Here is a 10,831-nt window from a genome sequence, read left to right as displayed (position 1 = left end):
GCCACTCTCTCTTCCCTTCCCGACCCCACTCGTGAGTGTCTCTGCCCCAGGCCAGGAACATTTCTGGGCCATCTCCTGATCCACCAGCAAAGGACTCTCGTTCTGAGTGGTCTTCAGTAATACGTTCGACTTGCAAGACTTTCAGTCATTCAGAACAATGCTTGTACTGCCTTTGAAAAGAAGATCCCTTCCAGCTAAATTCTGGGAGGGGGTGGGGAGGAAGCCGGCAAATTTTCCTTTCAGACACATTTGTCTGTTTTAGTCTACAGAAGGCTCAGACACAGAATTCTCCACACGCAGGGCCCGCGTGAACTTGAAGGGACCCCGGGTGCTCGAAACTCACATCCCCACCCCTTCTCTGTGCCACATTTTTACAAACGAAGAAACCAAGGTTCTGGGGGGGAAGTGACTTGCTCTGGGTCATACATAGTGCCCATTTATGGGGGCACAGGCCAATATAATTCTTCTCTGCCCGACATGCCCGAAGAGCTCAGGTCTCAAAGCACAGAGAACTTATCGCTTTATGAGCAACGTGCTTCATGAGCCAAACCACACCAGTTAAGGAATGCAAATTTTTAAAAAATGATAGAATGCTGCAACCAATTAGTGCAAACAAACATTTATTGTGAAATAGTCATCCTACCCTTTATCAGGTATTACATCATCAAAGCACTTTGTGGCAATGAAAATAGCTTTTTTTTTTTTTACCCCTCTGATTCACCCAATATTCCATTAAAGCTGCAAAAAATGTGCAATCTGCTTGAAAAATAGGTTGCTCTTATTTACTCATTTGTGAAAAGTCAAAAATTAAAAAAGAAAACGATACTAGCTTACAGGGCCTCTAGAGTCAATTTGCTTTCCTGCTTCCCAACTACTCCCCAAAATAATTAACAAAGATAATTTGCTTTAAAGGCCTTTTTATAAAACCAATGCACCTTTCCCCATATTATAATCATAAAAATTTTAAAAAGCCATTATTTACTTTCTTGGAAAAAAGGTGGCCAGCCGTTGTTTTTTGATGGGGAGCATGTGTATTTCCTGGGAGTTCACTTTCTTTAACTTTATGCTCCGGTTTTTGACGGGTTTCCGGAGGGGCTCGGTGCTTCCCATGGGCTCTTCCCCTTGGCTGTTGATGTCATAGCCCTGAAGCACCGAGTCTTCTCTTTTGAAGGAGAAGTTCTTGGTGGACACGCCCGAGAGGCCTTTGATCTTGCCGCAGAAGATGGCAGGAACCGCGTCTTCCACCGAGACAATCACCTTGGCCGCCTGGGACTCGCTCACCATCTCGATGTGATTTTCAGCCTTGACCTCGCTGCCGGCTTGGCTGGGCTGGCTGGGCAGCTGGGTGGGGTGGCTGCCGCCCACGTGGCTATCCATCAGAGCCGACGCCCCCAGGGCCGTGGCGGGGGCAAAGGACACTTCCATGCCACCGGGAAGTTTCTCCATCGCGGCGTGACCCGGGCTGCCCACGGACCCGCTGCTGTCATACAGTGTCTCAGCGGGAGGCTCGGCTTTCCGGTGGGCTGCCAGCGACAGGTCTAGGGCCGCGTCTTCCTGGCAGACGGGGGCACTGACTTCGCCGGCCTTAAGCCAGGGCACCGACTTCATGGAGAGGTCCAGGGCCTCGTTGTCGCTCCCCATCTTGATGACCGTGCGGCGGCTGAGCTGGAAGTACTCGCTCGGCTGCAGGATATCGAAGGGCTTCCGCTCCTCCTTCTCCAGAGGGGGCTGGGCGCCTTTGAAGGGGTGCGCGCCAAAGGAAGGCGTTGGCTTGGGGCAAGCGGAGCTGAGCTTGGATTCGGGACTGTGAGGCACCGGGATGGGGATGGGGATGGGCACCGGCACGGGCAAGGGGACGATCACTGGGTAGGGCACCAAGAGGGTGGCTGGAGGGACCAGCGGGGACAGCGGGGAGTTGAAGGCCTGGGGGGGCATTGGGGCATATCCAGGAGGAGGCTGGCAGGGTGGGGGGCCGAGCGCGCTTTGAGAAGGGAACAGATTCTGGAGCACGGCTTCGAATGGCAAGGTGGGCTCCTGCGGCTGGTTGGGGATGCGCAGGTCCAGGAGCTGGGGCTGCGCCTCAGGGTCCTCGGATCCCTGGAACAGGTTGTTGTGGATGGCACTGGAGGAGCATGGGGCCTCCTGCGGCAGGACCAGAGGGGAGTTGAGGTGCTGGAAGACGTGCTGCTCCAGCACCACGGGCAGCTGCACGGGGCCCTGCGTGGTCATGACATAGGCGGCGTTGCCATTAGGCTGGAGCTCGGGCGCGGAGCTTCCCTCCACCTGCATGTGAATGGGCATCACCACTGGGCTCTCCCCGAGGCACAGGGGCTGCAGCACGGTGGCTGCCACCTTCAGAGCCATGCCGCTCTGGGACTCGGCCGGGGGGTTCAGGATGGACGGGGCCGGCACGGTCACCAGGGCCTTCTTTACCAGGTCAGTGGAGTTGATGTTCCAGGCCTCGGTGGTGATGAGCTGGGTCATGCCATTCTCCAGTCTGTTACTGGCCAAGGTGGGAGTGGACTCAGTCATGTCCACGGAGAGGTTCTGGGACCGCAGATCGTCCATCACTCGGCTCTGATGCCACCGGGCCTGCAACACAGAACGCACCACGTGAGTCTTCTGTCGGAGACTATTTAGAACGGCCTGAAGAGCTCCCTGTCCACATCTCTGAAAAGTTTCCACATCTCAGTGAACCGAGGAGCACACCCATCTCTCTATGTACACACACGTGTTATAGATATTAACCGCTACAGACAAAGACCCCCGCATGGTCAGCTGTGCACGCAGAGGCCCAATTTAACAGACGATTAAGCTATAAACACAGATGACGTAAGGACTAAACAGCCAAGAGAGGTTAAACAGAGTGTTTTTAAGCCTAATACTCAGCTTATAGGGTTAGCTTTTGCCAAACACCAAGTTCCATTCCACACTGCTATACTGGGCAGTTAGGGGATGTGGACATTTGACCTGTTTGGATTCAAACGGGAGGCAAAGACTGACTTTACTTCGAGAACAAAATAAAATCCTGTCACATTAGAACGTTCTTTTTTGTTTTGTTTTAATTAACATATAACGAGTTCTTGGTTTCAGAAGTACAGGTCTGCGATTCATCGGTCTTACAGAATACCCCGTGCTCTTTACATCACAAGCCCTCCTTAACGCCCATCATTAGAACATTCGAAGAAAACGGAAAAGGGCCATCCCAGGTATGAAAAACAGTGTAAGAACTCTTTGTAGCAATAATTCTCCCCCCAATTGGCTTGGTGAGAAGAGCAGCGGCGCATCTCCAAAGGGTCCCCACAGTTGCCTCGCGGACTCTTCCTGAAAAACGCCATCCCTTTTCCTCCACATCACAGGAAAATCCTCTCCACGGAGCTGGGCCGACATGGGAAAATTGCATGAATGCTCACTGGGCCTAGGGTTGCTTTCCTTAATCAGCTCATCTGTGCGACCTGTGACCTCTCCTAACTTCCACTGTCATGAGGGGATGTTACTGATTGTAGGGCTGGAGACATAGAAGACTTGTTGGAAACAAACACCCTTGAAGGTGAGCTACTCTTTCCTCATCTCACCGGCACCTCTGGCCACTTCCTGAGAGGCCGAAGGAACTCAGTGCGGGTGCTTCCTGGAGGAAGCGGGGCTGCCACCGCGAGATGGCTCTCCATGGAAACGCGTCCATATTTAGCCTTGTTGCCATGGAGAAGGCAGGCACCATGTCTAACTCAGGGATCTGCACAGCCCTGGAGTCTGGTTGGGCTTGATAATAATTCAATAATCCTCAGGCTCGCCAGGCAGGCATTGGGGAACTCTGATTCTTGGCCTCACCTGTTGGAGCTGTCTAGACTTTAGTCCCGGAGTCACCTCACGTCCTCTCCTCACCCCCAAATCACCAACACATCGGCCCCAACAAGGAGGAGAGGCAGCCCAGCAGGCCATGGGAGTGGGAATAAACACATGAGGTCCCGCTTACGGGAAGGCAGCTCTAACCAACAAACAAAGGTGTGATATTTCCAGATAATCAAAATGCATCAAATGCATAGAACAAGCAGTTTCTCTGAAGCAGGAGGTCGGGAGGGCGAGGGGTCATAGAGGGTTACACTGTGGGGCCTCTGAGGGGGGGCTCCAGAGCCCGACTTCCTAGAACCAGGGTGTCCTCCGAAAACCAGGAGATGACCCAGCGTGTAGGCCAATAATTCCTTTAGGGCAGAGTAGGGAGGCAGCCCACCCCAGGGAAGCTGAGATGGCTTGCCCTAGCTAAAGGGCCTGGTTTTTCCTGAGGGGAATCCTCCCTTATTTAGCCCACCAAACATCGTACCCCCAAGACACCGTCGGTTCCTTCCTTCCTGAAGGCATGCGTGCCTTCGTGCACTCATTCGATTAATGAATTGGAGTTGCCTTGACGGCCATCAGAAGCCACTGTGGTGGCTGGCCACGGGCGTCTTCTCTTACTGTTGCTGTCTGGGCATCTGCTGCGGCGATGAGCCAGGCCTCTGCCAAGAATGCCGAGCACTTTCCGTGCATTACTTCACGTAACCCTCAGAACAACCCTATGAGAGGGGATTATGCCCACTTTACTGATGAGAAAATGGATGCCCTAGGAATATGAGATGATAGGATAAGGGACGCTGAGGCTGGGATTAGAGTTCAGGGTTAATCCCAGGCTGCTTCTCCCCGTGGGAGCTGTGAGGGCCACGCTCCTTCATGAGTGGGGATTCCTGGCAGGAAGAGTCCTCGACAGCCGTCCCTTCAACACTGAGCGCCTGCGCCTGCCCAGCCGTGTAAAAGAGAGCACTGGAGTGTAAGATTTCCTCAAAGTGGTGGCCAGGTCCTTCCCAGAAAACCTCTGTACTCTTTGCTTATTCTCTTTTGTCCACCAGGGCCCTCCTCTGTCCCTCTCACCAGGCAAGGAGCTGAAGGGTCATCAGAGTCCCTATCTTTGGGGAAGACAGCCCAAAGCCCTATTACTGGAGGGCAAGAAGGTTGGCATCCCCTATGCTTCAACCTTCCTGAGACAGCAGGCATGTGGGGGGGGGGGCAGCTCAGCACCCATGAGTTACAGGGAGGCCCTTAGATTAGCTGCGGACTCAAGTCTGTGGGAGCAGGGCTGGGGCAAAGGGGCAAGGAGGCACGGGCCCAATCCCACTTTCACGTCCTCCTACACCATAGCTTTGGACCCGCTTGACTATTCAGCCATAGTGGGCCTCGTGAGCACCCCCAGTCCCTTCCCTCTAGCGGCACTGGGCTGCTGAGATGAGGCTTGCCTTTGGCTACAATGGCAAAGGAACAACTAACCCTGCCTTCCCCGTGCACCCTCCTGTCTTCCAGGAAGTTTCTTCTCTTTTTCTCTGCTCTCCCTCCCCTGTTGTTCATCCCCCCCGCTGGGAGCCCCCAGTGCCAGCACAGAGAGGGGCGCTGCTACCAGAGCCGGGGCGGGAGGCCCTAGCAATGCTCTGCGAAGACCACCCAGCTGGTGAGAGCGGGGTTCAAAGGGCAGGTCTCTGTCCCCTAGGCCTCAGGATGAGTGAGAAACAAGCTGGCAAGAGAGAAGATGTCCTCCCTGCTGATGAGCAGGGGGAGGCAGGTGTACTAGGAACCTCTTCAAATTGAAAGGAATCACAAAAGCCACCAACCAGCCCTCAAGTGGACAGGTGGGAGTTCTTCAGAGGTGACAGCGAACACTTTGTTCATATTTTTTTCCAAACATCTTTTGCAAATGGGTTTCAATGAGGTCATCCATCTGTCTCAGTCTTGCCTATGCCCATCATGACCCGGGGGTTGGGGGAGGTCTGTAAATGCAGTGTTGCTGGATGGGAAGTGGGCAGCTTGGATGTGTGGGTCACTCTCAGTCTCTTGGCCGTGGGTCAGCTGCTGGAGCTGGAGGGTTGAAGTCCACCCCAGTACAGGCCACATGCTCCCTAGGTGGAGACTCTGGGGAAAAGTCTCAGGGCCCAGGGCAAATGAGGAGGTGAGGAGAGGCTCTCTGGGGCAGTAGTTAGGCTCAGAGAGCTGTGGGGGGTCACAGAATTATCATCTGGACCCTTCATCTAGCTATCACCAAGATCTACGTATACCAGAAGCAGGTTCTCCCTAGGATCTGTGTCTCAGCCTGAGCCCTGTTGGGCCTTGGCCCTCGCCCAGCCAATTTCTGCTCATTCATCAGACTTTGGGGTGATTTCTCCCCCACATCACTAAGGTCCTACAGCACCCCAACTTGCCCTTGTCTGGTCCTGAGTGCCTCCTCCCCCAACCCATACTGGGATTGCCTAGTCACTCGTTTCTTCAGGAGCGAAGGACTGCCTCATCTTTCTCTGTCTGGTGAATATTAGGGGTACACGAATGAGCAGGACTTCCGAGTCTCACTTCTCTTGCCCAACCTCTGGTTGCCGGCTCGCCATATACATGACCACGGCATGTCAAGGCTCACCAGGGTGGTCAAGTTCCTGTCTCCATCTTCTTCCTGACTCTTTTCACAGATGAGGAAACTGTGACCCAGAAAGTCTGACCCAAACTTCCCCAAGACAAGTTATTACAAAAGTCACCATGCTCTTGCTGTGAGAAAAGTGGAGGGTCAGACCCCAGCGGGACCATAGAGGGTAACACAACAGCCAGGCCCTTTCACCAGCCAGTGGCATGAGGAGGAAACCACCCCAGGTTCCTGTGTTTCTCTGGCACTCCCAGGAAAAGAAAAGTGAAGTAAAGCCCGCTATGTGCTTCTCTCCTTCTAAGGAGGTACATTCGGGAGGAAGCTGACCTGGGGCCTAACTCCCAGGCAGTCAGTTAGGGGCTTAGCCCACATCTGGCACCTACCAGGTGCTGCTGCAAGCCATGCCTGCCTCTCAGGCCTCCTGCTTCCAGACTGTTGCTCTTGTGTCATTCTGTGGGCCTCTTTACAGACAGACATTTATATAATGAGGATTTGTTTTCGGCTTAATTTATTTTTTTTAAGATTTTTTTTTTATTTATTTGACAGAGATCACAAGTAGGCAGAGAGGCAGGCAGAGAGAGAGAGAGGAGGAAGCAGGCTCCCTGCTGAGCAGAGAGCCCGATGCGGGGCTCGATCCCAGGACTCTGGGATCATGACCTGAGCTGAAGGCAGAGACTTAACCCACTGAGCCATCCAGGTGCCCCTGTTTACAGCTTATTTTAAAAAGCAAAAACACTTGAACACTCAGATTATTTAGACTAGTCTCTAGGTCCGAAAGTCCATCTAATTTCCTCATCATGGGCATTTATCACTAAATCAGTTTCTCTGTCTCTCTGTCTCTCTCTCTCTATCACACACACACACACACACACACACACACACACACACTCCCAGAGAGCCAAATCCCCTCACCTCAATGCTCTCTGCCACATCCCAAATGATGCCATGGGGCCCCCTGAAGAGCCTGCAACTCAAAGTGAAAAACTTCAAAATGTGGTTGTGAACTCCACACTGACCCAAGAGAGAGTCCTCAAGACCAGTTCGGGTACAGTCTGGTTTCTGAGCAGGGAATTTGGAAAAGGCTGTCCCTCTCAGAGGCCCCAATCATCTTCTAGGGAGGGGCTTAGTTTTATTTTGAGAATTTAGAACATTTTCAGCACAGATAACTGCCGAGATGATCACAAGGCTCTGGTCTGCTGAGCTCAGCGCCCCTCAGCAAACACTTTATAGCTGGGTACCTGGGCATGAGGAGCAGAGGTTATTCAACATAGCAAAGCAACTCAAGCCAGGGACCACTGTGTGAGGTGACTGGAAGGCAAGTCCAGCCTCAGGGGAAGTGACCTTAGTGACCCTGGGCTTGCTGGCCCTACTTCTCAGTATGACCCCTTTAGCCCCAAGAACAGGCAGATGTGACCTGCTCTCCTCTTCCATTGAAATGAGCCTCATCTAGATTTTTCTATCAAGATCAGTTTCTTCCTCTAAAACATTCATTTAAAGAATATATACTGATAATTCTCTTAAGATGCGTGTTTTCCCACTACAAAATATTGACAGCTTTGATTTTTATGGAGCCTGTAGGCAGCTATCAATTATTTCAGGTCAAACCTGGATTGTCTACGTCTTCCCTGCTCAAAGTGGGGTCCTTGATGCAGCTGCAGCAGCATCTCCTGGGAGCCGGCTAAAAAATGCAGGCTCTTGGGCCCCACCTCGGACCTCTGGAATCAGAATCTGCACCTTGACAGGCTACCCCCGGGGAGGTTTGAGGACCTCATGTTAAAGTCTGACAAGTTCAGGCTTAGTGCTGCTTTGCAAACTCGGCTGCGCATTAGAATCGCTTGGGAGCTTTTAAAAACTACTGATTTCTGGGTCCCTCCCCTGCTCCCCCAGACTCTGATTTAATTAGTCCAGGGCACAACTGGGGCATTGGGGTTTTAAAAAATTCCCTAGGTGATTCTAACGTGCAGTCAGGTTGGGAACTCTTAAACCAGAGGCCAAAAGACGAGGCAGCTGTCGGCCAATCTTCTTAGTGCTTCACAGAAAAAAAACTAAAGCCATCAACCCAAGCTCACTCAACTTCTTCCCAGCTCTCACAGTGTCCCCCAAGTTCCCCTGCCCCTGGGAAAAGGTAGAACATCTCTCCCTCTTGCAAGGCTGACTTCACAGAGACCTCTGCTAAATATCCTGCCCCGCTAAGCATTCTCCATTCTGAGTCTATTTTCTGCTTTCCATCCAGTACTTCAACTCCACCCCCAGTGACTGACTTAATTCCATGTAAAAATCACCCGCCACTTACTAGGAATTACAGGAGCAATGCATAATTTTCATCTTTAATACAACGTGGATATGGTTTCACTATTCAGGACCTGATACGCACTAAGTATCTAAGAAGTAATTCCAGCTGGGTAAAAAATGGTTTTGCTCTCCCCATAGGGTGTAATAATTGTTAGTTACTTGCCCCAGTGATTCAATTTTCTGAGCTTTAAACACCAGCACAGAGTCGATCTATTGGTGCTGTGAACATAATTACCACGTGAATGTGCTCTCAAATTAGTGAAAATACAGAGAATACACAAAATAGTCGCCCACCTTAGAGCTGACTGCCTTTTATATCCAGAGACTCACACAGCCGTCCAAAAGAAATATGACCACCCAGGTGAGCTTTGGAAATGAGTTCCCCGACATGAGACTTCATTTATGGAAACAGTGGTGGCCTCAGGGTTCAGGACTGAGTCTCCCCTTCAGTTAGATGGGCAGTGGCTCTGGGCAGCTCTGCAGAGCACAGCCTGTAAATCTCAGCTCTGATGTGCTGCTGCATAAAAAATGGTTTTGCTCTCCCCACAGGGAAAAACATGGTGGAGGTGGGCAAGCCGGGCCCTGAGCATCGTTGACACCAGGGGACTCCGAGGTCTTCCTGGGAGCGAGGTTAGGTCACCATAAAACTCATTTATGTTCATTTTGCCATCTCACCCTTTTTATTCCCATTTTTCTATTTTATAGCATATGTAGTAAATCAATATAGGAAGACATATAATTGTGTGTGTGTGTGTGTGTGTGTGTGTGTTGGGAAATTGTGCAGTTTTTTCTGATAGGAGTGCAAGAATGAAAATGTTGCAACTCAGCAGGACAGATGATGGCGTTCTCAAGGCCCCGCAAAATGTCTGGGTCCCCCTTGCCTGAACAAGTCTTGAGGTCACTGGCCCAGTTCATCTCTCCATTTTGTTATGCAGGAAGCTGAGGTTCAGAGGTGTAGAGGGCACCTACTCACAGAGCTCTGCTCCTCCAAAGGCACAGCCCTTCGCCCACTGCTTTGGTTTCAAAGTCCACTTGAGTCGAAGGGGTTCCTAGTTACGTCTCCAACGCAACCAGCACTGCACACTAAAGTCTGTGGGATGGTCTGATTCAACCATCAAAATGTCAAATATAGTTCGAAGGAGCTAGATTCAAAAAGATGAAGTAAGCTCCCGAGACCGTGATACCTAGTAGTCAAGTGACTGAAACAGAAGAGATGAGATTCAAGACACAGAAACTCAAGGGTGCCTGGGTGGCTCAGTCATTAAGCATCTACCTTCAGCCCAGGTCATGGGATCAAGCCCCGAATCGGGCTCCCCGCTCAGCAGGGAGCCTGCTTCTCCCTCTCCCTCTGCAGCTCCCCCTGCTTGTGCTTTCTCTCTGCCAAATAAATAAAATCTTTAAACACACACACACACACGAAATTTTCATGACCGTGGGAAACTCATTTTATGTCCCTGGGACTCAGTTTCCTCTTTTATGACATGGGGCACTGCCCTGCTCTCATTGTGGGAAGGAAGTTAACTCAGGCCTCCCTCGAGTGAGTGGTGCCTGATGGGAAGGAGTCAAATTTAGCCTTCTGGGAATTGCTACAGGGCCATGAAACATGGGGAAGTGTGAAGGAGAATTGGAAAGATGGGAAGTGTATGAAGGGTAGGTTTTCTGGGGCCACTCCCAGGACCACTGAGAAGACTCACTCCCCTGAACTCATGACCCTGAGACCATGACCTGAGCCAGAATCAAGAATCGAACACTTACTCTGCACAGCAAATGAAACAGTCAACAAAACAAAGAGGCAACCCACAGAATGGGAGATATCTGCAAATGACACTACAGACAAAGGGCTGATATCCAAGATCGATAAAGAACTTCTCAAACTCAACACCCAAACAACAAGCAAGTCAAAAAATGAGCAGAGGACATGAACTGACACTTCTCCAAAGAAGACATATGAATGGCTAACAGACACATGAAAAAACATTCACCATCATTAGCCATCAGGGAAATTTAAATCAAAACCACATTGAGATACCACCTTATACCAGTTAGAATGGCCAAAATTAACAAGACAGGAAACAACAAGTGTTGGAGAGGATGTGGAGAGAGGGGAACCCT

At 51.2% G+C, this 10,831-nt stretch overlaps 1 protein-coding gene across 2 annotated transcripts in view; it reads right to left on the bottom strand.

The window, feature by feature from the left end:
- Positions 1 to 603: 603 nt before the first annotated feature.
- RAI2 (retinoic acid induced 2) overlaps positions 604 to 10,831 on the bottom strand; it is a 58,790-nt gene continuing 48,562 nt past the window's right edge. For both annotated transcript variants that reach the window (XM_082718401.1, XM_082718400.1), the window contains exon 2: positions 604 to 2,592. In XM_082718401.1, the coding sequence (XP_082574527.1) occupies positions 979 to 2,568 (1,590 nt within the window). In that variant the 5' untranslated portion in view covers positions 2,569 to 2,592 and the 3' untranslated portion in view covers positions 604 to 978. The remainder of the gene's footprint in view (positions 2,593 to 10,831) is intronic.

This window comes from Mustela nivalis (assembly GCF_964662115.1).
Source record: "Mustela nivalis genome assembly, chromosome: X".
NCBI classification, from domain to species: Eukaryota; Metazoa; Chordata; class Mammalia; order Carnivora; family Mustelidae; genus Mustela; species Mustela nivalis.
This window is presented reverse-complemented; position numbering and strand designations above follow the sequence as displayed.